A 27968-nucleotide genomic window follows, 5' to 3' on the forward strand; every position below is an offset into this window, starting at 1 on the left:
CTGAAGATGTAAGTGTCTTGTACAATAGCCAACTCTAGCTTGAGAAATTCCTGGTGATTTGGGGGCAGTCTCTGGAGCTTGGGGTGAGAAAGGGAATTCAATAGGGATGGGATGATATGCAAAACTTCCATTTTCTCCTGAAGAACTGATTTCTGTACCCTGGGGATCAGCTGTAATTCCAGGGAAACGACTTGTGAGCATGCTGTAATATGTCTCTTGTGCAAGGCTTCAGTTCATCAGAATCAGCATGAGGTCTATTTGGCTCTCCTGGGCCTGATTGAAAAAGAGATGCAAAGCAGACTGAATTAACTGAGTTGTCCGTCATGCCACAGAGCAAAATGTGGATTTAGAAGAAGAAGAGTTGGTTCTTATATGCTGCTTTCCTCTAGCAGAAGGAGTCTCAAAGCGGCTTCCAATTACCTTCCCTTTCTTCTCCCCACAACAGACACCCTGTGAGGTAGAAGAAGAAGAGTTGGTTCTTATACTTTGTCTCCACAAAGGAGTCTCAAAGTGGCCTACAATCGCCTTCCCTTTCCTCTCCCCACAACAGACACCCTGTGAGGTGGGTGAGGCTGAGAGAGCCCTGATATCACTGCTTGGTCAGAACAGTTTTATCAGTGCCGTGATGAGCCCAAGGTCACCCAGCTGGCTGCACGTGGGGGAGCGCAGAATCGAGCCCGGCATGCCAGATGAGAAGTCCGCACTCCTAACCACTACACCAAACTGGCTTTATATTTCACTTTTTATGGGACCTCATTTTTGTGTTATTGATTATGGTGTTCATATTTGTGACTGAATTTGTACTCTCAGTACTGTGGTTGTGTTGCTGTTATCTCTCCCGAGAGTTCCGTCTGCTACGTGTTCCAGATGGGGGTTGGCAACCCCGATATAGAATTTGTGTCTTTCTCCCCAACTTCATTCAACTCAAGACGTTTATTATATTGTGTTGTTTCCAATGTAAACCACAAGGGAGTCACAAGGGAGAGCGGTATATAATTAATTAATTAATTAATTGTCCAGCCTTTGGTCAGCAGAAAAAGGGAGGCACTGGGGTAGAAATCTAGAGTCACTAAGACAGACACCTGCAAACCTGCAAAGGTGTTGTCAGTTTTTGAGGGATTGTACTTGATGCTTGCATTATAGCACTCTTTAGGGAATCATAATGGTTTGGATACATGACTGGGAAGTTGCAATTCTCAGGAAACAAAGCACCCCAGGCTATATGCATGTATCCCTGGCCTTCGCTCTCTCACCCATCTGGAAACTGGCTTAGCCCACTTTAGCAACTGATCTGCTTTCACTCGGAGCCAAAGCTTAATTCCAAACTGAGGTTTTGTCAAATTATTGTATCAAGTGAACGTCAAGAGAAATAAGGTGGGTCAAAACACTTATTGCTCCATTAATGGAACGTATGGCTCAATTCAGTTGACTCCACAAAACAGAACTAAACTTGGCAGGCATAAAATGGAGCTGAAATCGCTAGCTCCCAATGTATAACGGTAATAGCAGGCTGTTGGATCTTCAGTCTGGGCGGGGGGGAGGAGTGTGTGGATCTCAAATCTGGCAGGAGATGAAGTCCGATGAACAACAAATAGAATCTCCTTAGCTCCTTTAGGGAGCGATCCTAAACAGGTCTATTCAGAAGTACGTTCTATTTTGCTCAGTGTTTTCCTCAAGAAAGTCTTCTTAGGAATGCAGGCTTAGAACCTGCTGAATTACTGCCCTATGGCCACCCGCAATGGTAGCAATGAACCATCACAGACGTCAGTAGGTCAGTCAACTATATGGGTGACATCCCCAGAGCCCCTAGTCCCCAGATTCCTGGCCCATTAAAATAGACAAAGCTCAATATGGCATTCTGACTGCTTTTATTAAGTGAAGGATGGATGGATTGTATGGCATGTGTATAATATAGTCAGAAGGTCCTAAGACTGTCTGATAGCAGGCAAAGAGACATTGGGGGTGGTCTGCCACGGCCTGCCCCGGGGTCATGCCCCTGATATTCCTCGGAGGTTGCCCTTCCAAGTGCTAGCCAGGGCTGATCCTGTCTATAGATGGTGGGTACACAACAGGGCTGTTAGCTATCCTGGGTACATATGTGTGTGCCTCCTATTTTTACTAATGATACTGTGCCCGTCTTATGAATTATGATTAGCAGGGCTAAGGTAGCAATTATATTGGGGAAACCAAAGCCACTGGATAGAAGATGAAAATATCTCTTAACAGAAGCCAAAATCTAATCTAAACCAACAGAATGAAGAATATGACAGTCTTTTCCAAGTGACAATGGAGGGGGAAAGAAAATTAGAATTATAGAATTATGATCAGCACAGGAAGCCCAGAGGCAGAGACATTTTCTCCCCTTTTCCTGGTGCTAGAGTTCAAGAGTGCTCAATCGTATCAACTGGCAGCACATTCAGAATTCCATCACTGGAATCAAAAAAACTGTTGATAAGTCCCAACTCAGATTTTTTTTTAAGGATTTAATACATAGAGGTCAGATCTAACTGTGGTAATGTAATGGAGCCTCCACATATCAAAGCAGTATACCCCTGAATGCTAGCTGCATGGAATCCAAAGGCAATCACCTAAACCTTCATACGCTGTTGGGCATCTGGTGGCTTCTTATTAACACTGGATCAGACGGAACTTGGCTTGACTGAGGGAAACGGCCATTGTGATTTTATGTTCTGACAGGCTTGACCCACCTACCCACCCCCAGCGCGGCTTTCTTCTGCCTGCAATACTGATGTCCGTTACTTCGTGTGACTGGGATATCTGTTCAGAGCTGCAAATTATTTTGGTTGGTGAAGACGTTTTCATTCCTAAACTAGCTGAAGTCAATGATCTTAGAATGGTTTTAGGGCTGCATGGCCTACATGGCTACAACTCTAGAATTTTACTTATCAATCCATCAGTTTTAATCCACACCATGGAGCCTAAGGAAATTTATGATTTGCAAACACACTCAGGCTATCCTCCAGATCTGATTAATAATACCACTCCTTCACCACCATTGCAAAATACTTTGTATTACTTTTTAATGAAGCATCATTGGTTTACGTAACTTAAGCAGAGTATATGTGGCTACTGGGAAACCCTGCTAGCAGTTTTGTGAAGGGTCCCATCCCTGTAGCAGCCCTTTGATGTCTGAACCCATCCCCCCAAGGGCAGTCATCTTGTTGTGGTGCCCACAGGCTGAACTCAAAATTTCAAGATCACCCACTGGTTCAGTCTGGTTGGGGATGCACGGAACACAGGAGACTGAGTGAGAAGAACCAACCTTCTGACCTGGCATAAGCAAGCTTCATGGTTATACAAACACTAAAAACTGTATACGTTTTATAAGAAAAATTCAGGCTGAAGAAACAGAATATGGCTTTACAAACAAACCATCACAACTACAGTTTGCACAAGTGAACCAAATATTGTGGGGCTGAGAAATGTGAAATTCCCTAGGATCCTTGACTCACTGAGGAGGAGGAGGAGGAGGAGGGTGGAATATTGGGAGACACTGGAGGGGTAGAGTGGTAGAGTATCTGCGTTGCATGCAAAATGTCTCAGGATCCGTCCCTGCCATCCAGCTAAAAAGAACTAGAAGCGTGTGGTGTGAAACAATAGAAGGCCCTGGAAACTGCCAGACTACGCAAGACCTGTAGTGCACATGATGCAGCAGTATATGAAGAAGAAGAGTTGGTTCTTATATGCCGCTTTTTCTCTACCTGAAGGCATCTCAAAGCGGCTTACAGTCTCCTTCCCTTTCCTCTCCCCACAACAGACACCCTGTGAGGTGGCCAACAGAAAGCTCCCACTGGTAAGAATAGCCAATACTGATCTTGAATAGGTCTGATTTAGTATAAGACAACTGTGTGCATATATATGCTCTGCAAATAATCTGACTGTCCATTTCTTAGCAGCAAACAGAAAATGCATGTACTTTTTTTTTGGGGGGGGGGGGTCATCGACAACAAAGTGTGCCTGCGGTCTGATTCAGAGAAAAGCTGTGGTCCAGGTATCCAAACCCTGGGCCCACCATTGTCTTTAACAGGTCACTGCTCTGATGAAAGGCCTCTCCTAAGTGCGACAATGTTTGTGTGATTCCCCCCTGCTGGTTGGGTCATCTGTAAACAGGCCGTGGCTGAACCCGCCAGCGAGTTCAGTGCCAACTTGGAACGGAAAGAATGGAGTGTTGATAGCCAGCTCGAGTCCTGTCAGGGAGAACTCACACGGAGATCATTATCTCGAAAGGCCTGCGCGAGGCTGTATTGTGGTTTTGGACGTTCTGTTCTATTAATGTGTTTATTTTTTAAAAAACCTCCCCTCATACCTCCCTACTAAGTCAGCTGGAGGAATCACTTTTCCCCTTTGTGTTGTTTTTCCAAATGAACCTTTTAGGCTTGGCAACAAAGACTATTTTGAAAGGGCTCTCGGATTATTTTGCCTGCGCTCAATGGCTAAATCCCAAAGACTACAAACAAGTCTTAGGAAGATCTCCCTTGCCCCTCTGAGGGCCGAGCAACATGGTGCGCTGGGAGTTCCAGGCACGGACCATCCAGCTTGTTTTTTGGTGTGGTTCACCTACTGGGAGTCGAGGGACCCGGTTTGAATTTGCTTTTAAGCCTCCCCTCTCCCACCACTTCCTTGTGGAAAAATGGCCCTGGGAGACTGCTGTTTACCTTATTGTAAAACTACACAGATATGTATAGTCGGTGACAAAATGAGGCAAAAAGTGTTACCCTGTGGCCACTGTTGACTGGGAAAATGGCAGAAAGGTTTAAAAGCCCCCCCTCCCATGGTCCCGAACCATAAAAGAGCTCAAAATGCATATTGAGGTTTTGTTTTTTTTTAATGAATGTGCCATATATACAATTCCCTGTGTTTCGTATAGGTAGGCCCCAATTAAAGTTGTGTCCCCATGAACAAATGCAAACAGCATTAAGGTATTTCTCCTGCCATTACTGCTCTAGAGGGGTCATGATTTATTTTGCTCTGTTTGAAGAGGGTGATGAGCCAAAATGGTTGCCACAGGAGACCTAAACAGCCATAGAACATCAAGGAGTGAGGTTATACATAGCAGGTTATACATACCTCTACTAATAACTCTTGAACATTTCAGTTAGAAGTTTTGCTTATATGGATGCCTGTTATAGTGAGGATGTTATTTTCTTGCATAAGCAATTGACCTTCAGCACCACAATGAAGAAGTTTGTGCTGTGGTGGCTGCAGCTGCTCAAGTGACTCTTGATAAAATCGGCACAGCTGATCAGATCTCCAATAGCTAATCAGAAGTCCTGGTGGACAAAAGCCCACCTGGCACTGACCATTTTCTAAAAATATTTGGGAGGCCAGAGGAAAGCTGCTGGACAGCAACATGGTACCCAGGGGGAATCCCAGGTCTAACACTGGCTACATACAGTTCTTTAGCCGGAGATGCCAGGGACTCAGAGATCTTCTCCATACAAGGCATAGGCTCTGCCACTGAGCCACAGTTTTCCCTGAATTACATTCATCAAGGGATGGAAAATCACACGTGGACATAATGTAAATTGTCAACCTGAATAGCAAACCTACTCAATGCATAGTTCACAGGAGTCCGCGGTTTTGGAGAAATTATATATTCCAAAGAAGAATTAACACCCCTGCTTCTTTCCTCATTTTAGTCTCTCTAAGGACCTAAACAGGCTTAATTATTCTTTCCAGTTTATTTATTTAGCTTTTATTTCCAATTTATTTATTTACCTAATATCTACTTTTCTCCACAATCAGGACTCAATGCGACTTCTTCCTCCTCCGTTTTATCCTGACGAACAACAACTCTGGGAGGTAGGTTAGGCCAAGAGGGAGTAACTGGCCCATAGTCACCATCTCATAATCAGAGATTTGAACCCAGCTCTTCCCCATCCAAGCCTGCCTCTCTGTTCACTTCACCTCACTGTTTCTCTCAAAATCACAATGTTGAATTGAATCATTATATCAACTTCTTCATCAAAGTGCTAAGCAAATCAATCAGTTCTATACACTATAGTTTATGCAGAAGGGGGTGAAGGTTTCTGACTATTAAGGGCAACAGCTATGTCCCCAAGCTAGCCTATAAGTCACAGATATGGGTAAGTTTCTAAGCCCTGGGGAAACAAGGGAGCAGTGCAGCCTGGGAAACCCAGGAAAACTTCCCAGTCCTATTTCACTACTGTTTAAACAGTTTCTTACATATTCTGTGCAAGTCCTTTCCCCAAAACTACAGCACTGTGGGCCTTTGTTTAATATCCAAAATTTGAATTAAAAAAAAAATAGAGCTTCAGGGGGCAGCATTCAAAGCCCAGGTAATTTTTTTGGCAATAACAACAGTCTAGAAGTTTCAGCTGAGCACTTAAAAGCACTCTTTTCACGGGGAAGTTGGCAAACGGAGGCCTGGTTGTAGTGATGAGGTAGGGATGGGAAGCATGTCAAATGCCTTGTGTAACACCACACTGGCAAAGCCAAGACCTGGTATCAAGAATTCCTGGCGCTCAAGCTTGGGCCTGGAGCCCAGGGCTAGACCAACTCCACACAGGCTTCACTAGACAACAAAATAAATACCTCGTTCTTGGAAAGGGAGTTTCAGGTTGGACTCTGAATTGCAGAACCCAAATAGCCCCCAAACAGACTGCTAGTTCCAGTGATCTCATCTGTTTTTGCCAGGGAGGGAAAAAGTGAGAGGAAAGGTGTTTGACCACAAGATAATCAAGCAGGAAAGAGAAGGAGAATGTCTGGACTCCAGGAAAGAAAGGCACCCAAGAAGCCAGGACTGGCCCAGCTCTATAGGAAACCTAAGCTTGGTTGGAACAGCAGTTATCAGCAGGGGTGCCAAAGAAGCTGTATGAGGTCCAGGGAGGGGGGAGCAGGTGAATGCTTGGAGAGCAACTCCCCAATCATGCTCAGTCACTGTTGATTCCCAGAATCCTTCAATTCAGCAGCAGCAGCAGCAGCATTCTCAACTCTTGAACAAAGGGAGAAATTCAGATGAGGAGAATTTCAGACGCATCCCTACTCAGAACGGTTACAATAAGTGACTCAAGAGCCTGTGTGGTATAGTGGCTAAGAGTGGTGGGTTCTAATCTGGTGAACCGGGTCTGATTCCCCACTCCTATGCATGCAGCCAGCTGAGTAGCCTTGGGCTTGTCGCAGTTCTCTTATGCCTCTTCTCACAGTAGATCTCTCAGAACTCTCTCAGCCTCACTGATCTCACAGAGTGTCTGTTGTGAGGAGAGGAAGGGAAAGGTGTTTGTAGGCTGCTTTGGGGCGCCTTTGGATGGTGAGAAGCAGAATATAAAACAACAGCTCTTCTCTTCAGTTCTGGTAAAATGTAACATAAACAGCGTAAGTTATCTATTCCATTCTTCCTTCCAAGGACTTCAAAGCAGAATCTGTGGTCCATTCCCCTCAATAACACTGTGAGGGAGATCAAATAGGAGTAGGAAGAATGCTGACCCAAAGGCACCTAAATGAAGTTTTTGACTGGGTGGGGATTTGAACCCATGTTTCCTCAATCTTGGTTTGATGTTCTAATTGTTAAAATACACAGGCCTGGAAGCCCAAATCCACAGGGCCACCAAGATGGGATTGTAAGAAATTTTACCCAAATATACGAAAGTATGCTTTTAAAAAGAAAACTTAGTATTTGGCTTCCTGCCCATAAAAGTCACATTCTTAGGATAGTTTCATCCAAATTGGTTTAAAATTAATCAAAGGACCTTCAGCCTAACTGAGTTGTGGGATCAGGCCATTAGCCAAACATATTGCACAAACTTTTGATTCCTGATGAGGAATTTATATTTATATAACAGCTTGATGAAGAAAAAAAAAAGCAGACTCAACAAAATAATATTGTGTCCAAATGGGTTATAATATGGGTGGACACCAAAGAGCATATCTTGAAGTTTCCAGACATAATTTTGAAGCCCCTTGTTAGTAGGCAGCCTCACCCTCTACAAAATGTCTGCTTTCTTTCAGTTTTTCTTCTCTTTCTTTCATGCTTTCCTTCCTACAAAGCTAGGTTTTTAGCCATTGCGGCTGTGAAGAATAGCTGAAGAATGTGGCCCAGAACAGGAATTCAAAGCAAAAGACCTAAAAGAGCATTGCTCTGATTACTAATAAAACCAGAGTCAAATTTTGACAAAAGTTTATTGCTTTAAAAAAAATGTAAACAGCATTGAAAGAATGAGCCCCATATGCCTTGGACAGCAGAAGACTAGGCTTGTATTGGGCCTATATGAGCTCCCCAGCACAGGAAAAACAGCACCTCTGGTGCTCAGGAAAGCAACTGAAGAGAAGATAAAAGAGTTATGCACCCCTCTTCCACATCTCGGGCTGCAGATACTTATCCAAATCTTATATACAACTGCAATTTTATTTTTTTTAATGCATAGATCTTCTGTCATCTCATCTTTTTTGAACTTGAATCTGGTCTTAAAAGTACAGCTCCTCTTTGCCTGTTTTCTCTCCTGTGGTGGTGATGCTGTAGCTCAGAGCTTGTCTGTAGGAAATTCCATGCTCAGTCTTCTGCATCTTGACCTCTGAAGGGTCTCAGGTACCAATTACTGGGAAATGACCTCCTCTACCGCAGGTCTTGGAGAGGCACCACCAGACAAAAGAGCATTGAGCTGGATGGATGGATGGACTGATGTGGTTATTAGTGGTGGGAAAATATACAGACTTTAAATTGTTTTAGCCGCTCCAAGACGACCGTTAGAGAGGGGTGGCCTAAAAATATAATAACTTAAAAAAAAGATAGCTGAAATTGCAAATATAATATTTGTGGGGGAGGGGGGCTACCTTTTCCTGAATTATTCTAAACTAGTAGTAGAGCCTGCTGAAACTAGAATTCAGCGGGCGCTAGGGGCCTGGGGAGCTTTTTTCTTCCCCCAGCCCCCGATCTGGAAAAAAGCTCCCCAAGCCCCAGGGAAGGCGATCCGCGGCGCTGCGAGCCGTGGATCGCCTTCCCTGGGGCCTGGAGAGCTTTTTTCCTTCCCCCCCGATCTGGAAAAAAGCTCTCCAGGCCCCGGGGAAGGCGATCCGCGGATCACGGAGCCACGGATCGTCTTCCCTGGGGCTTGGGGAGCTTTTTTCCTTCCCCCTGATCTTCAAAATGGTCCCCAGGCCCTGGGGAAGGCGCTGGGCAGCTCAGCGAGACGGCCAGCAGCCTCCCCGGGGTCTGGGGAGACGTTGTCGGTTAGAAGGCGGGGGCCAGAGAGCATACCTTCGCTCTCGGCGGCCAGCAGAGCAATGGCCGCTGGAGCGAAGGTAAGCTCTGGTGGGGGGTAGGGTGGGTTGGGAGGCGCTTTGCCTCCCAATTGGTTGTAGTCTGGGAAAACAGCCAATCAGCAGCCGCGCATAGCTGATTGGCAGTTTGGGGCTGGACTGACAAGCAGAGGGCCCAATCGGGGGGCGCTTCGCGCCTCCCGATCGGCCCCTCTGCTTGTCAGTCCAGGGGAAGGGGTCTATCGGCACCCTTCCTCATCCCGGACAGGGCCTGCCCTCGGGGCCCTTACTGTTTTATTTCTTCCGCTCCGCCAGGAGCGGTTAAAGATGATCTTCAAAGGTTCTGCTTGTTTGCATCCTCTGTCTGCTTTCACACTGCTGCTTCTGTTCTCTCCCCTGTCTGCTTTCTGCCCACTACCAAATATAAAAATAAGCAAATAAAAATTAAATTGCAAAAGAGGCACTTGCCTTGGCAGTCTGGATCCTACAGGATCTCTTTCTAATCAAGCCTAACTCACAGGGCTGTTGTGAGGCTAACATGGATGACAGGGGGAAATCTAGGAACCTTAGAGAAAGGGAAGGCTCAAAATATAATGGACAACAGAAACTGCTAGATATGGATATTTCTAAGAACAGGGATGGGGCAGGGCTTGCCCTAAAACGGCATGAAGCAGACTGTTCTAGGTCCCTGAAGACTCCAGCCACACTGAACATGGCCACTCTCAGAAGGTGTGCCTCAGCAGTTCACCAGGCATAGGCATGGGACAAATGGAAATCACAATGAGGCATACTGCATTTGGATCCCATTGGCTGGGCACCTAGGTTCTAACAGATCTATGGTAATTCTCTGACATCCCAAAGAAGCAGGTTCTATCCCCCCTTTTCCCTGCAATGCATTAGAAGTTTGTTCAAGCCACGCTGTGGTTTTGTTAAACCAAAACTGTGTGTTGCATGATCCTCCCCGGGCACACGAGTAATTGCTCGACAAATAATAAAACCCTTGGTCCACCCAGCTGAGACTTGTACGCTGTGACTGGCAATGGCTTTCCAAACTGTTAGACGACAACTTTTCCTAGCCTCACTGATACAGAATGCTGGAAACTGAAGTTGAAGCCTTCTGCACTGCAGTAAGAACACAAACTAATACACTAAACCGCAACCCCTTCTTCACACAGGAATGATTTAAGGATTTTGGGGCCCGTAGCATCAGAGCCAGTTTAAGGATTTATGGGGCCCTAGCAGAGTACAATTGTGGTGGGAGCAGCCAGACTGGGGACAGGGGGCCACCGCAGTGGAAAGGGGAGGGGAGAGGAGAAAGGCTGCAGCCTTGATCCGTGGGGGAAAGGCACTGTGTGGGACCCCTGAAGTGTGGGGCCCATAGCACATGCTACATGGATAAACCGGCTGTGCCGTTACACCATTGCAAAATCCCATTTTGAAGGATCTAGGCATGACTCTGAATTCCGATCCTGTCAGAATGTTTTCAGTCTCCCAGATGTTTATTCTCTGTTTTGTTTCTATCAAGTCTCTGTTAGGGGTGGGGGGAGGCAAAAATCCAGAATATCAGAACATGTTTTTGTCATAAGTAATACTGCCATGTGGCTGCTTTTGGACACCCGTCAAACCACATCTTTTTTTTATATAAGTCAAGAGACAATCTGGTTTATTTTCCTCCGTGCTGGATTTCACTTTACATTTAATTTAAGGAGATTCTTCAAAAGCCTCTCAGTAGAGGAGGAAATGGCACTGCGTGGATTTCTTTGTGTAACATCCAAAGTATATTGAGGGAGGCCAATGGAAATAGACATAAAAGGTGCAGCCTAGTTATGGAGAAGAGAGGATTTATTGTCCTGGACTCCAGTTGAAAAAGGAAGATGGCTTGTTAGTGTCCTCTGCAGAATAATGGATGGACTATGGAATTTCAATCTGATCCTCTTATGACTGTTTTCATAACACAAATCTCAAATCTGTAGTGAAAGTAAATCCATTTGCAGGTAGCTAAGCCTTTAACACAGCTAATGGGGGAGAGGTGTTTTCTGTCCTCACTTTGGAAGACCTGGGCTGATTCTGCACTTACTTTGTTTTTTTCTGTTGTGAATCCTGCTGTATTCAGACTGATTTGAACTCGGGTCTTCCTCTATCTCCCCCCCCCCCCAATTGAAACAGAAAGTGTTCTGCACTTGATTGGGGAAGCTCAGAGCGGGGATGGGAGTCAAGTACAGCAGGAGTCTCTTTTTTTTTCTTGAACGGGCGCGGGGGGGGGGGAGAGGATTGGAGACAGCAGAGGAAGGGGGAATAAATCCAAGGGGCAAATCTCTGCTGAGAGAAGTTAGGGCTTCTGGAGCACAGTCACTTTATGACAAGCCTGGCAACTGGGAATCAGAAAGTCTTTGAACTGATGCCCTGGCCAATCAAGGAAGACTGTTTTGCTCCAAGAGAAAGAAGTTCATTCGCAAAAAGCAGAAATCTGCACACTTACTGATGGCGATTTTTCAAATATCGAGGGTTATATCCATTTCTGGATATTGTGGGGGAAAGGTAAGGTCACTCCGGATCAATCATGCATGTTGCAGAGGGAAAATTTAAAGCACCCCAAATCAAAATGGAAATCGAATTCAGTGTAGACGGAAGGGATTTATTCGAGCTGGGAGTGGGTAAAAAGCCCCATGCAGCCTACGCCCTGATCCTTTTCTTCCTTATAAGAAAAGGAATACTATTTTGCTCTATATTTCACAGCACAGCAGGTATCAAGTTATAGGAGCTTCTACAAGCCTGGAGGATTCTGTGATGACTGTTCCAGAGTAGCAGACCCACTTTTCATGCAAAAGCTCTACGGTTCTATGTTGCTAGCACATGAGGCTGGGGCAGCAAAAGACAAACAGGTTTCCAACAATTACGGCTAACAGGCTACATAGTCAGAGATAGGAGAAATGCCTGTCTGTATGTTTAGGGTCAGGCTAGAAGTCTGCAAGGCAATATATGGCAGGGGCAGGTGAGTACTGAGAGAATGGATTCCTGACACAGTATAAGCAAGATGTTCAGACAGCCTGGAGGCACCAACTTCATTTATTTTAATATTGGTGTTTACACTCTGCTTTCCTGCTTTTCCAGACAGGGTGTGCTTCCACTGCTGGCCCTCTTGAGGAGGGCGCTGTGGTGCAGGAGAGACCCCTAAGAGCCTCTTTTGGCATTGCTGTTTATATTTTCCCCCATTTCTGACCTCACATGCATGCTTGTCTAGGGAAGACCTGCTGTGTGCATCTGATAAAGCCCATGGAAGCTAGAATAAAACTTGCTTATCTTTTGCAGGGTCAGCCCTAGGATGGAATATGAGACGTGCTGCAAATTAAATTGGTGCTTGGCGCAACACAGATTTTCCAAGTTACACCAATACCTCTCTTCCTTTGCCAATCTAAAGGGCAGCAGTTTGTCAAGTCTCTCCAGCGGCAGCAACAACAGGAGAACATAGAACTGCCAATTGCCTGGGGGGGGGGGAATACCCTGCTCTTTAAGAAGAAGCTTAATAGATTACTGTTTACCAGGGAAAGCTACAGCTGTCTGTGTCCATACATTAAGACTATTTTTCTTCAGGCTTATTGGCAAAGTACCCTAAAAAACTCACATTTTGGATGCTTTAGAGTTATAGCTATCATTGCTTCCTGTTCTGGCAGGTCTTTCCTTAGGTTTGCCAACCTGCAGGTAGTGGCTGCAGGTCTCCTGGGATTACAACCTATTCTCCAGGTAACAGAGATCAGTTCATTTGGATCAAATGGCTGTTTGGGAAGGTAGATTCTATTGCATTACACCCCACTGAAGTCTCTTCCACCCCTAAGCCCTGCTGTCCTCAGGCTCCACCCTCCAAAATATCCAGGTATTCCCAGTTCAAAGCTCCCTTATCGGCAGGGCGGGAATTGGCCGGGCCGATGGTCTGTCCGGAGGAAGGGGCCAATCGGCACCCTTCCTCATCCCGGACAGAGCCCGCCCTAACTCCTCCCACTAAGCCCTTACGCCTTTATTTAGTCCGCAGAGCCCGCGGCGCCGTGGGCTGTGTTAAGATGTGTTGCTGACACTCACTTTTTACCCAGAGTTCCCCTAGCAATTCCACGTGTTCTGACTGGCTGCCTGCTTCCGTCTCTTTTACATGGGGGCAGAGCTTCAGTCCCCTCCAGTTCTAAAGTGCTACTCTGGCAGCCATGTTGGATGAGGGGCGCTGGTTGCTGCTCTCTGATGGAAGCCTCTAATACCAATGGATTGAGGTCAGGAATGTGTGTGTCTCCCCCCCCCCTCCCCTGTGGCGCTTAGGAAGAGGCACCGCTGCTACTCTTCCAGGGGTATCTGTGGATGCATGCACACCTTTTGAAGGGGTACCTGTAAAGGCAGAGAGCTTTCCCCTTCAGCCTAATAGTCGGCTGACAGGGAAGCTGGAGAAAAGCCCTTTCTCACTTACAATCCTCCTGTGGCTGGCCTCATTGCTGGAGGGAAGACGTAAAGGTTAAACGCAGGATGGTCTCAGGTAACTCAGAGCAAGTACTGAGGTAAAGTATAAATCAACTGTATATATGATAAGAGATGTGCTAGAGGTTTATATTACAATATTTTAGTTTGACCGTTGGTATTTGTGTTTATAGGCTACAAGCATACTGCGATGGATTGTACTAAAAGAAGAGAGGTATGGTATGAGTATGGATGAATTATATTACTTGTAACCAAACTTAAGATGATTTATTAAATATGACTGTTTACAATTCAGGACTTGCCGCTGAGGAAAAGAGAGCAGAAAACGGATTATATCTGGAAAACCATTCTGGCTGACATCCTTGGAATGAAATAAACGAAAAGAAAACTTAAGAAAGGACATTGTTTGAAAACATTAAGACGCAGCCAAGCCGCATGTATCTTTACTTCCTAACCCCTCCGGACTCCCACCAGCCCTCACTGCTGCAGCCTCAGCCTGGCCTTGGCCTCTTCCCTCACAAGCATCTCTTTCAGCACTCCCTCCTCCATTCACAAAACTACATCACGATATCCTTTCCCAGAGCCTTGCACACCCTTTCCTGCCAGAGAGCACAGCTCCTACCACCACCTTTTCTAGGCCCCATTGGATTTTTACCACAATGGTTTTTATTGGCTGCAGAGGAGAGGACACGCAGTAATGGGTTTAAACGACAAGTACAATGATATGGGCTAGATATCAGGAAAAAAATTTTCACAGTCAGAGTAGTCCAGCAGTGGAATAGGCTGCCTAAGGAGGTGGTGAGCTCCCCCTCACTGGCAGTCTTCAAGCAAAGGTTGGATACACACTTTTCTTGGATGCTTTAGGATGCTCTGGGCTGATCCTGCATTGAGCAGGGGGTTGGACTAGATGGCCTGTATGGCCCCTTCCAACTCTATGATTCTATTATTACTAAGTTCATCATATTTTACGAAGTGCACCACTAGTTGGTTTGGAGTTGCTCTAAAAGGAAATATTCTTAAGAACTTGCAGCAATGGAAAGATACAGTTTTTTAAAATAGTTACTCTCATGGTGTAGCACAGGGATGGCCATACTGTGGCTCTCCAGATGTCCATGGACTACAATCCCCATGAGCCCATAGGGCTCATGGGAATTGTAGTCCATGGACATCTGGAGAGCCACAGTTTGGCCACCCTTGGTGTAGCCGTTAAAATGCTGGACTAGGATCTAAAGGACCCAGGTTCAAATCTCCAGACTACCAAAGGAAGTTTGTTGGGGACTTTGGGCCAGTCATACATTATCAGCCTAATTTACCTGATATGGACAAAATGGAGAAGAGGAGAATGCTGTAAACCACTTTTGCTCCCTTTCAGAGAGAAAAGCAGGGTTGAAATGCATCTAAAAGAAAGAAAATACAGGCTGGTTCTACCGACAGCTGCCCGCCATGATGGAGTCACACCCCCATGTTCAAATGGCTGTCTACCCAGACTGGCTGCAACTTAGACCATTCGTTCTCATATCCACTTTTGAAGAGAAGATTTCAGATACCCTTTTACCAAACCTGTGCTTCATTTCAGTATGGCAGAGCATTAATGCCCCACCTTGATCTTTGTTGACCTGGATTGTATCCAGGAGCTTTTGGGCTGTTTACTGGGGCAGGTGGCTGGCTCCATGTTGTTTGACACCCTGTAACTCTAACTTGGCTGGGGTGTCTCGAACTGAGGTCTTTCACCAGCCAGGATAAATTCTGCAACAGAATGCATGCAGTCAGAAGGTCAACCATCTTAATAAGTCCCTTCTGTCCCCCAAAGGATTCTCGGATGACCTTAGAATACATCTCGTGCTTCCTGGACTTCAGCCACCTGTCTTTGTCTAAAGTCCATCGGATTGGGCAAGAATTGTTCATGCACTCCATCCCAACAGCCGGCTGTTCCTTCTCGAGGTGCTTGTAAAAAGAGGCTGTTAAAAGCCAGCCTGATTCCGAGCAGCGTAAATCACCAACCTTCAAGCTTCCTGTTTTGCAAGGCTCCAGAGGAGTTGGAGAAATTATTTAGTTACTCTTTTTAATGGCTATCCTACTTGGAATCTGTAAGGAAGTTGCCAGAATAACGAAGACAGGAGAGTATTTTGGAGGTCATCAACCCTATTAAGTTTTGTCTCCTACCCTTCCTCCAAGAAGGATAGTATTTATGGATCTCTCCACTCTGATTTTTAAGAGCCTCTTGTGGCGCAGAGTGGTAAGGCAGCCGCCTGAAAGCTTTGCTCATGAGGTTGGGAGTTCGATCCCAGCAGCCGGCTCAAGGTTGACTCAGCCTTCCATCCTTCCGAGGTCGGTAAAATGAGTACCCAGCTTGCTGGGGGGTAAACGGTCGTGACTGGGGAAGGCACTGGCAAACCACCCCGTATTGAGTCTGCCATGAAAACGCTAGAGGGCGTCACCCCAAGGGTCAGACATGACTCGGTGCTTGCACAGGGGATACCTTTACCTTTACCACTCTGATTTATCCTCGCAACAACTTTGTGAGATAGGTTAAGCAGAGAGAGGATGATGGGCCCAAATCACTCATGAAGCTTTCTAAATGGGGATTAATATCTGGGTTTTTTTACTTTACTCTGCTCTGGTTCAGCCTCACTTGGAGTACTGTGTTCAGTTTTGGGCACCCCCGTTGAAGAGGGATACAGACAAACTGGAGCGTGTCCAGAGGAGGGCAACAAAGATGGTGAGGGGTTTGGAGTCCAAGACGTATGAAGAAAGGTTGGGGGAGCTTGGTCTGTTTAGCCTGGAGAGGAGATGACTGAGAAGGGATTTGATAACCATCTTCAAGTACTTGAAGGGCTGTCATATAGAGGATGGAGCAGAATTGTTCTCTCTTGCCCCAGAGGAACAGACCAGAATGAATGGAATGAAATTAATTCAAAAGAAATTTCATCTAAACATCCAGAAGAAGTTCCTGACAGAGCGGTTTCTCAGTGGAACAGGCTTCCTCGGGAGGTGGTGGGTTCTCCATCTTTCAAAATTTTTAAACAGAGGCTAGATAGCCATCTGATGGAGAGGCTGATTCTGTGAAGGCTCAAGGGGGTGGCGGGTTACAGTGGATGAGCAATAGGGTTGTGAGTGTCCTGCATAGTGCAGGGGGTTGGACTAGATGACCCATGAGGTCCCTTCCAACTCTATTATTCTATGATTCTATGAAAGAGTACCCTATACTTGCTCTCAGCCTCAGCTCACAGAGACAGGGTTTAATGCCTTATAAAGAAAGGGGGACTAGAGTGCAGAGGTCTGAATGCAGAATCCCCAGGGTTACCTATTATCAGCTGGTGTGTTACAAGTGATGGCCAGATGACAGAGATCAGTTCCCTTGAAGTAAATGGCTGCTTTGGATGGTGGACTCTACAGCACTGTATCTTGTTGAGGTCTCCCCCCTACCTAAACCCTGCCCACTCCAGGCTCCACCCCCCCCCCCAATTTCTCCAGATATTTCTCCAACCTGAGTTGCACCCCTAACACCCCCACATTTACTTCACCCCTTAGAATGCCTCAAGAGGGACACTGACTACCTCAAGGTCACCCACGGGTCTTCTTCTACGAACAATGGGGCTATTCTCCCCCCACACTGCAAATTATTTCTCTTCCCAGAGAGAAGGTTTCACAGAGGCACTTTTCAGGATTAATTTTGCATCCCTTGGATCTTCAGATCAACAACAGCAAGGATGAACAAATCAAAAACATCCCTAATTATTACATGTCACATCATATTATATTATGCAACGATGTGACATTATTACATGTTACATAATATAGTGCAGCACTCATTCCAGTATAAAGGAAGTGGGGAAGGAAGGATTTTGACTTTTCCAAGAATCCTTTAATTTTAATTATCAAAAAGTTTGTTTCTGTCCTGCAAAGACCTCTGAATGGAAATCTATTTCAATTAGCAAGAAAATCTGGAAGTAATTACAGTTTAATCACAAAAGGCAATTATTCGTTCAAACACTGCATTTCTTTCTGGTTCTGTCACACTGACTGTGTTTGACCATGTTGTGTTCTGATGGGTACTAATTCCAAATGGTTTCCAAAATCCATGTGGTCCAATCTGAAATTTCCACCTAGATCCAGCCTCACTGTGTGGCCTGTGGCAAGTCTCCCATATTTTGTCATCATTTCTCCTGCTATGAACCTACAGAGAAGATATGGAGAATTGGACAGGAACGCTATCACTTGCCTCAGAGAGAGGGCTAGATTCAAAGCCTCCAGAATGTTAATGATTGATTTTTATTTGATTGTCAGTCCCAATATAGGTTCACCTTAATGTTTCTTTGCTGCTTCCTAACTGGAATTAGGAGCCTCTTGTGGCGCAGAGTGGTAATGCAACAGGCATGCAGTCTGAAAGCTCTGCCCATGAGGCTGGGAGTTCGATCCCAGCAGCCGGCTCAGGGTTGACTCAGCCTTCCATCCTTCCGAGGTTGGTAAAATGAGTACCCAGCTTGCTGGGGGGGAAACGGTAATGACTGGGGAAGGGAATGGCAAACCACCCCGTATTGAGTCTGCCATGAAAACGCTAGAGGGTGTCACCCCAACGGTCAGACATGACCTGGTGCTTGCACAGGGGATACCTTTACCTTTAACTGGAATTATATGATAGGCCAGATATTTTCATTTTCATTTTGTCTTCAAGAAACCCTTTCTTCATTGACTTGTCCGCCACTGAATCCCAATACATGACAATGGATCTTGGGACATAGTGTTCAGTCATTTGCTGTTAATACTAGTGGATTCTGCTGACTTGCGTGAAAATAAGAGTGTGATACAGAAAGAAGGTTTTACTGGAAACTTGCTTTTTCACTTGGTAGTAAATAGTTTCAGAAAACCCTTTTAATTAGAATGTTTACCTTTGTTGATCCTGTTCATTGAACATTTATTGTATAGTTTAAAGGTAAAGGTAAAGGTATCCCCTGTGCAAGCACCAAGTCATGTCTGACCCTTGGGGTGACGCCCTCTAGCGTTTTCATGGCAGACTCAATACGGGGTGGTTTGCCAGTGCCTTCCCCAGTCATTACCGTTTACCCCCCAGCAAGCTGGGCACTCATTTTACCCACCTCGGAAGGATGGAAGGCTGAGTCAACCTTCAGCTGGCTGCTGGGATTGAACTCCCAGCCTCATGGGCAGAGCTTTCAGACAGCTGCCTTACCACTCTGCACCACAAGAGTCTATATTGTATAGTTTTGTTGTTGTTGTTATGTGCGAAGTCGTGTCCGACCCATCGTGACCCCATGGACAATGATCCTCCAGGCCTTCCTGTCCTCTACCATTCCCCGGAGTCCATTTAAGTTTGCACCTACTGCTTCAGTGACTCCATCCAGCCACCTCATTCTCTGTCGTCCCCTTCTTCTTTTACCCTCGATCGCTCCCAGTATTAGGCTCTTCTCCAGGGAGTCCTTCCTTCTCATGAGGTGGCCAAAGTATTTGAGTTTCATCTTCAGGATCTGGCCTTCTAAGGAGCAGCCAGGGTTGATCTCCTCTAGGACTGACCGGTTTGTTCGCCTTGCAGTCCAAGGGACTCGCAAGAGTCTTCTCCAGCACCAGAGTTCAAAAGCCTCAATTCTTTGACGCTCGGCCTTCCTTATGGTCCAACTCTCGCAGCCATACATTGCAACTGGGAATACCATAGCCTTGACTAAACGCACTTTTGTTGGCAGGGTGATGTCTCTGCTTTTTAGGATGCTGTCTAGATTTGCCATAGCTTTCCTCCCCAAGAGCAAGCGTCTTTTAATTTCTTTGCTGCAGTCCCCATCTGCAGTGATCTTGGAGCCCAGGAAAATAAAATCTGTCACTATCTCCATTTCTTCCCCATCTATTTGCCAGGAATTGTATAGTTTACTGATGGTCAAAACTACTGCCATGGATTGTCAAGAATGGAAACATATAAACAAGGCAAAAAAATCCAACTGCCCCTACAGCAGCGTATTGGCTGAGAGGACAACCTGCTCCACCAATCGCCAGCTAAAGGATAAAAAGAAGAAGATGCCAAGAGTTCATTGTGAACCATTTCACTGGTTAAGAGTCCTCTCTCTTACTTACTGCAACCCTAGCTAACCCAGAATCATTGTAGTGAACATGTTTAACAGAGTCATATAGCCAATTAAATCTGAGCACATATTGACATAATTCAGCACATTCCGTGTGATGTTAATGCTTTTTGGGCTAGTCACATTGGGGATCTTAGCTTATCAGAGAGCTCTTTGTGAAGGGAATGATGCCATGAAGGCTGCTAAATGGAATTTGCTGAGCACTGATGTTGAGGGCATGACATAAATCTAGCATTGCACATCAATTCCTTAGAAAAAAACAAAAAACAAGTGTGTTCTTTTGGGCAGCCATGAAAATAGTTGTGAAACGCTTCCACCCACTTTCAGTTCCACCCTGCCTAGAATCTTGCCCCACAATGCTGGGGAAGACTGTTAGGTGTGGACATGCTGTTTCTCAAGAAAGATTATCCACCTTTCCTGTTTTCTCACTGAGAAGCCCAAATCTTCACTTATAAGCCAGTTTGAAAACCATGTTTCCGGGAAGTCTATAAACAAATCTCTCCTTTCTTCCATTCATTCTGTTGTTTTTAATCAGCCCTAAGATGAGAGAGAGGTGCTCAGAGAGATCAAAATATCCACCTTAGGTTTCACTCTGCTCCCATATTTACCATTCAGTTCTAAGCCCAGCTTCCTGCCCCCAACCAGCCTCCCTGAGCCTGTCAACTGTCCTCTCCTTGCTTCACTACAACCACCTATTTTGACAAAAAAAAAAAACCCTGACCTACATCAATGTATAACTAAAATAACTTTCCCTTCCTGCTTCCTACCACCATACCACACTGGCTCTCACTATAGGCCCTCTAGCTCAAAAGGCAGGTCATAAAGGCAAAAAAAGATTGAGTTGGGTCATACCACTCTACTCAGCTAAAAGCGATGCCTTGGAAAAACAGTCTGCTAGATGAAGACTTCGGGTGTCAGATCCCATATTTAGGCCAGCAGAGTGACAGGGTCCAACAAACACCCACCTCCCCACTCCCCCCCCCCAAAATCCTAGCTGTATATTATTATAATACACATTGCAAAACTAAAGTCTAAGATTGAGTTCTCACAACAATAGATCAGTTGAACAACTTGTCTTTGGGCTGTACCACTTCAAAATGCAGGGTATCTCACCGATCTACTGCTCCAACATTCATATTTTAAAAGTTTGGGAAAAGGTGAAGCTAGAACCTTGCTCCCTGACACTCCTCAGAGTAAGGCTGCCAACTCCTTCTTGGGAAAAACCTGGAGATTCAGGGGTGGGCCCTGGGGAGGGCAAGACCTCTGCCATCTGGAGATCAGTTGGAATTTCAGAAGATTTCCATCCCCACACCTGGAAGTTGACACCTCTACGTCAAAATGTGATAACAGAGAATCAAAGCAGCTAGGCTACAGTCACAGGGCCAACCTCAGCCTTTCACCTTATCTTAAATTTAAGTCAAGCCACCTACTCCTCCCAGCACATTTTGTGACACACTTAGGCTGCTTTTTGTCTCTCTCCTTCTGTTCAGAGGGAGATATCCATAAGTCATTTTGGAAACAAATAGAACACAAAAATCCTGCATTGAAGATGTTAGAAAGGAAGTCTTTGACCTTTTAAAAAGAAAAACATTAGGAATAATTTCATGACCATGAGGTGATATTGACCTTCTCCTCTGCTAGTCATCACCCTTGAGCTCTGCCCTTGAATTTCAGAGTCTGAACCCCAGGAGATGTGGCAAGCTTAGACTGGGTCATGCCTGGGCAGCAGCAGGAGAGGTAGACATGAATACAGTACTGGTCTGGCTCCAGGCTATGGGCAGCCCAGGCAAGAGGCACCAATGGGTGGTCTTCCTAGAGACCATCTCACATTCATACACTCCACTATGGAGGGCACTGTTACTATCACTGTTTACTGCCACTCACCCCTCGCTGACCAACTCACAACTCTATTCCCATTTCTCTATTCCTAGTTCATAGTCTGACAAAGAGTGCTTACACTCGAAAGCTCACACCTTGAATAAATCTTTGTTGGCCTTAAAGGTACTACTGGACTCTGATTTTGTTGTTCACATCTCTATGGTAATCTAGGTTTAGATATAACAATATCTATAGACCAGAGTTACTGAATGAAACCTCAATTTCTAGTGGTAGTATACTTGTGAATACCAGTTTATGTCCAACAACAACAACAGGAAGAGGCATTGGCCTTTGTGCTCACTGTTTGTGGGCCTTCTGAGAGCATCCAGTTGTCCACCCTTGGAAAGAGGATGCTAGACAAAGTGGGCTGTAGGTCTGATTTAACAGGGCTCCTCTTTTGTTTTTCAGTTCACTTTGAGCCTGTGTTATGAAACTCCAGTCCGACTGACTGTCTCTTTCCAGTGTAACAATGGCAACACACAGTCTATATTTCTGATTATACTTCAGAATGTTCCTTTGAGAAGGCATCAGAAATCCGTGGGTGGGTTTGTCCCCAAGCTGGAGATCTATGATACCCTGGGGACTATCCTACAGCATCCAGACTTTTGGATGTTCTAGTGCCATGCTTGATTTGTCCTCCTGGCCGAGAAGCAAACATTTTACTGTAGATCTTCCAGACGTTCTGGGAACGTGCACCAGTGGCAGCTGCCCAACCCACAAACCCAAAGCTTGAGCCCAAAGACTCTTGAGATGTTTTGTGGCCACCCACTCCATCTCACTTGGTTCACTGCATCCCAGATTGGTTTTGACACATCTGTCTTCTCTGGTCCAACTATTACTCATTGTGTTTCGCACTGTAGCTTTATCTTCTCTTAGCTACACCCAAAAGCCTGGGTGGTGACACAAGTAAACACAAGGCCATGGAAACAAACCAGTGTGGTATGGCAAGGGGAGTCAGAAAGTTAGGACAGAAACATTTTGAAACAACACAACTAGAGCTTGAGGGATTTGAGGACGAGAGGAATGAGAATATCAATGCATTCCGTTATTCTAGTGGATGAAGATTCTTTATTCCATTCCTACCTGCTAAGATAAAGACAGCCACAAGAATCAGAAACACCAGCAAGTACAGCCCGACCACAGCATATTTGAGGACAGCCAAGTTTCCAAGATGGCCACAGGACCCTGATGGTTTCTTCTTGCTGCCTGGACCTAGAGAAGGGGGGGGGGGGGGAGAGAAAACAGAGTAGTTACTTATAACTGCAGAATGATTATCACACATGATTAGGAAGAAAACATGTATTTCATAGTGAGCTCATTTATAGAAAACTGCCTTTCCGACCACTAAGTAACAACAACAACAACAACAACAAAAACATGGAACCTTGTGGAAAATTCAGAAAGGATAAATAAACGAACCACAAAGAAACCTCAAAGAATACTCTATGTATGTTACATACACATATTGTGATTGTTTGTGATGAGACATTATGTAATCTTGCACTTTTGTGACTTTATGAAATGTTTGTGTGTATTATGAAATTTTGTATAATTTTCTCTGACTTTTTCACATATCATAGGATCCTTTGACAATTCACAGAGTATATTGTATTTGAGAATAGTTTGTAGAGTTATTAAAATTGTTTGTATACTTTTTCATTTTGCATAATGTTGTTTGTATTTGAGGTTTCTTTGTGGTTCGTTTATTTATCCTTTCCAACCACTAAGGCAGCCTTTCTCAACTTTTTTACTGTTCAGAAACCCATGAAACATTATTTTGGATTTGAGAAACCCCAGAAGTGGCATGACTGTAAAACATATGGTTGGAAAACGTAGCTGTGTACATGCGCACATGAAGCCCCTTCCCTTCCCACCTGCTGCAGGCCCATCATTGACCAGTGGTCGACATGACCCATATCACCCAATAAATTACCCAGAAAAAAGAAAGTTCAGTGATATGAAATAAATGCAGTATTTTAAGTCCCATTTTTTGTGACCCAGATGTAGAACTCTGCAATTATGCTTATTGAATTGCATCTTGTTCTCATTTGCCCACTTTTCCAGTGTGTTCAGATCTTGTTGAATTCCAATTTGGTGTCATTTACAAATTTAATGAGTAGTCCCTCCACCCTCAATCCAGATCATTGATAAGAAATGTTGAAAAGTATCAGACCCAGTACTGAGCCCTGTGGCACCCCACTGCTCACCTCCCTCCAATCTGATGAAATATCATTGACAACAATTATTTGAGTATGGTTATCAAACCAGTTCCCTATCCATCTAACCATCTGGAAATCCAGATTGCAGTCCTCCAGTTTACCCATCAAACATCACCGGGAACCTCATCAAAAGTCTTACTGAAATCCAGGTAAACAACATCAACTGAGTTTCCATGATCTAGTGAGCCCGTCACTCAGTCAAAAAAGGAAACCAGGTTGGTCTGGCAGAACTTGTTGGAGACTGATCAACAGATCAACAAATTGCCCTTCAGATCTTGCAAATTGGCCCCTTTAAAATCTGCTCCATTATCTTCCCTGTAATTGAGGCCTGACTCACTGACCTGTAGTTTCCCCAGTCATCTTTCTTCCCTTTTTTGAAGATTGGGAAAACATTTGCTCTCATGATGATGTCACTTCCGTAGATATGTCACTGCACGGTGGATGGATCTTTTCTGTTTTTCAGGTTAGTTGATTGGTTGCAAGATGGTGGGGCCTGACAGTGGGGGACCGCTGCCTCTACTGGGAAATCTGGCAACCCTGAGCAGTTCAGCCCAGAATTATTTTCCATATTATTCAATGGGGCCTACTTCCAAGGTTTCATTAAGATTTCACTATCAGAATATTGTTTTTCAGAGGCCTCAAGGGGCTGCAAGGAGCAGAGGGAAATGGAAGGATCCTGCACTATGAGTCCCCCTTAATCATGCAATCTAACGTGCCAAGAAAATAGGGAAAATGTACAAATTTTCCCTATTCAATGGCTTTTCATAGTTGATTTTATTTTGGTCAATGGTTTTGGTTATCCACATTTCAGTATTATCGGTTCATTTCTATTGTATGGCTTTTTATATACAATCCACATTATTTATATCATACCAGACTCCATTTATAATATACCATGTACAATGAATATTGGTGCTTTACTGATGCACAAGTAATTTTGGGAAATGTATACATGGGGGGGGGGGATTCAGCATAAGGAAACTGAGGTTGATGCCAAATCAGAGAATGCTAGGCTGGATCTGCCCAAGGGAAAAGTAAAATCAAAACAGGGATGGTTGATTCAAAACAGCAGAGATGAGCAATCTGAAATTTCCTCTAAAAGTAACAGACTTTGAACTGGGGGTTTGGAAAAGTCCTTTTGGCACAAAAAGTTCTCTCTCTCTCTCTCTCTCTCTCTCTCTCTCTCTCTCTCTCTATCAGAGAAAGCAAAACTCAATTCCATGAAGGTAATATCAATTTGGCAGGTATTCTGAAGTAATTCCTAATAAGGACAGGAAAGGGTATGACTTAACACTGGTAGCAAAATTCCACTCCAAATAGCCCCCCCCCCCCAATTACGTACAAAAAACCCTAAATGTTTTTATAAGTGCTGTTGTTGGTTGTGGTTTTTTAAAAAATCTGGCATGAGGAATTTCTCACAAACCTTTTGCCAAGAGGAGAAATTTATCACATCACTCTGGAGCCAGTGCTTGTATTATAAGGATGCACAAGCACCTTTTGACTTTAAAAACAGTTTGGGAACAAAATAAACAAAAGGAAGATGAGCTTGGATCAGTTCTGAAAGCATCAAATTCCACAGATACTGAGAATAAACAAATTATGAAAATATATAGTTTGGTAGGATGGAAGTCTTCTTTCTTCATCATGGCAAATTCATATCTTATGCTCAAGAAGGACTTGAAGGTGCCTCCCTCTCTCCTCTCAATCATTCTTCAGTAGGACAAACCTCCGAATGAATGAACATGTGAATGCTTCACAAATTGTCATCTTCTTCACAACTGGTTCTATCCAATATGTCTGCTTCATAGAATCATGGAATCATAGAGTTGGAAGGACCCTCATGGGTCATCTAGTCCAACCCCCTGCACTATGCAGGACACTCACAACACTATAGCTCATCCACTGTAACCTGCCACCCCCTTGAACCTTCACAGAATCAGCCTCTTTGTCAGATGGCTATCCAGCCTCTGTTAAAAAATTTCCAAAGATGGCGAACCCACCACCTCCCGAGGAAGCCTGTTCCACTGAGAAACTGTTCTAACTGTCAGGAACTTATTCCAGATGTTGAAACGGAATTTCTTTTGAATTAATGTCATCCCATTTGTTCTGGCCCATGCCCCCAGGGCAAGAGAGAACAACTCTGCTCCATCCTCAATATGGAGGATCGCCTCTCAGTCATCTCTTCTCCAGGGTAAACAGACCAAGCTCCCCCAACCTTTCTTCATATGTCTTGGTCTCCAAACCCCTCACCATCTTTGTTGCTCTCCTCTGGACACGCTCCAGTTTGTCTACATCCCTCTTCAACTGGGGTGCGCAAATATACAAATTATGCAATTCACATCATTACAGCTAATCAGAATGCTAAAGGACAAAGTCAGCAACTAATGGTCCATGTGTGAAATCTATTTCACATTTATTTTGGTGTCCCACTTCCCTCACATTGCCTTTGCTATCTTGTTGCCTTAAAGCAGTGCTCCCCAACCACCGGGCCGTGGAGGCCTCAGTACCGGGCCACAGCGGGGGGGGGGGGGAGGGAGGCACAGGCGCTGGCGTGTCTCCCTACCCCCCCCGCCCTCGCGGTGCGCACTCGCTATGCCAGGAGAGATCAGCCACCTCTCAGCGCAGCGAGTGCCGCGCTGCGGGGGGGGGGGGATGCGCGCCTGCTGGTTTGTGGCATGCTGGCACCTGTGCCTCCCTCTGCCCCCCAGGCCCCAGGCTTCCCCCCCCCCCTGGTTCCCAGCCTGAAAAAGGTTGGGGACCGCTGCCTTAGAGGACATCAGAGCCTGTTTTAGGCAATCTTCTGTCCTGGCAAGTATGAAATTCTTACATATAGTATTTTCATGGTGTAATCAATCACGCAAATGAGCTCCATTAGTCTGATATCAAAGTGGAAATACAAAGGGGGGGAGCATGGTTCAATAAATCTTGCAGTTGTAAGAAGAATTCCTCTGTTTCAATGATGTTAACCTAAGAAAAGGTCTTGTCTTCAGAGTCTTTAATAATCATCAAAACATGACTAGAATCCTAGGTAATGTCTAGTTTCATTTTAAGACTTCCTCAGCTTTGAAATAATAATTGCACAGTCACCAAAAAATTCAAACAGAGCTCAAAGTCTTCTGGGAACAGGAGGTTGTAGAGTGAGGGCCACCCTCTGTCCCTGACCTTGAAGAAATGAAGTCAGCCATGGAAGGCCAACCCTTGATGAGCCAAAAGCTCATGATCAACCGTGTCAAACTCTGTCATAAGATCTAATAACACCAGCAGTACAGATCCACCTTGGTCAGCTGTCTCAGGAGGTCGTCCATGAGGGCAACCAAAGCTGTCTCCACCCTTGTCCCTGCTGGAAGCCAGACTGGAATGAGTCCAAGACCGATGCTTCATCTAGGAAAGCTGGTAACTGGTCCACAGCAAACTACTCAATCACCTTTCCCAGAAATACAAGACTGGGTGATAATTGGTGGGGCCCAGTATCCAGCAATGGCTTTTTTTTCAGTAAAGACTGGCAGTCTTCAAACAATGGCTGGACAGCTGTCATGGATGCTTTAGGCTCATCCTGCATTGAGCAGGGGATTGGACTAGATGGCCTGTATGGCTCCTTCCAACTCTATGTTTCTATGAAGGCTAAACAATTGCCTCCTTTAAGGTCTCCAGGAATGTCCCTGAAGACAAGGGCAAGTTCACAATCTCCTTGACAGGTTCCCTGATCTTCCCATCATAAGTCATAAGGGCAGGGTTCCAGAGGGCATGTAATTTTCAATTTTCCTTTCAGCTCAATACTAGATCTAGTTCCCCTGACCAGTCTCTTTGAAAAAAAAATCTAGAGCTCTCTAGGCACTAGAGCTCTCTAGGCACCAGGCAATGCAAAGGAAACCATCTCTGTGTCCTTCATCTCCACAGCTGCTGTCCTAACTTCCAGAAGACAACTGGAAGGTTCTCCCCAAGGACAAATTTTCACCTCATTTGGCAGCCTCAGAATTTAGACTCCTCACCCAGCTTAGTTACTGCTGCCTGTTTTTCCAAACACCATCTGGAACGACTGCTGTGCTGGGACCACTACCAGGCAGGCCAAAGAGCTGAGCGGTGCAAAAAAAAA

The 27968-nt window shown here is 45.1% G+C and overlaps 1 protein-coding gene across 5 annotated transcripts in view; it reads right to left on the reverse strand.

The window, feature by feature from the left end:
• Positions 1 to 27968, reverse strand: part of SCARA5 (scavenger receptor class A member 5) — a 113848-nt gene that overhangs the window by 62448 nt on the left and 23432 nt on the right. For 3 of the 5 annotated variants that reach the window (XM_077331228.1, XM_077331219.1, XM_077331204.1), the window contains exon 3: positions 22740 to 22868. In XM_077331228.1, the coding sequence (XP_077187343.1) occupies positions 22740 to 22868 (129 nt within the window). The remainder of the gene's footprint in view (positions 1 to 22739; positions 22869 to 27968) is intronic. The other 2 variants (XM_077331236.1, XM_077331213.1) reach the window with 1 other exon arrangement.

This window comes from Paroedura picta, chromosome 1 (assembly GCF_049243985.1).
Source record: "Paroedura picta isolate Pp20150507F chromosome 1, Ppicta_v3.0, whole genome shotgun sequence".
NCBI lineage: Eukaryota > Metazoa > Chordata > Lepidosauria > Squamata > Gekkonidae > Paroedura > Paroedura picta.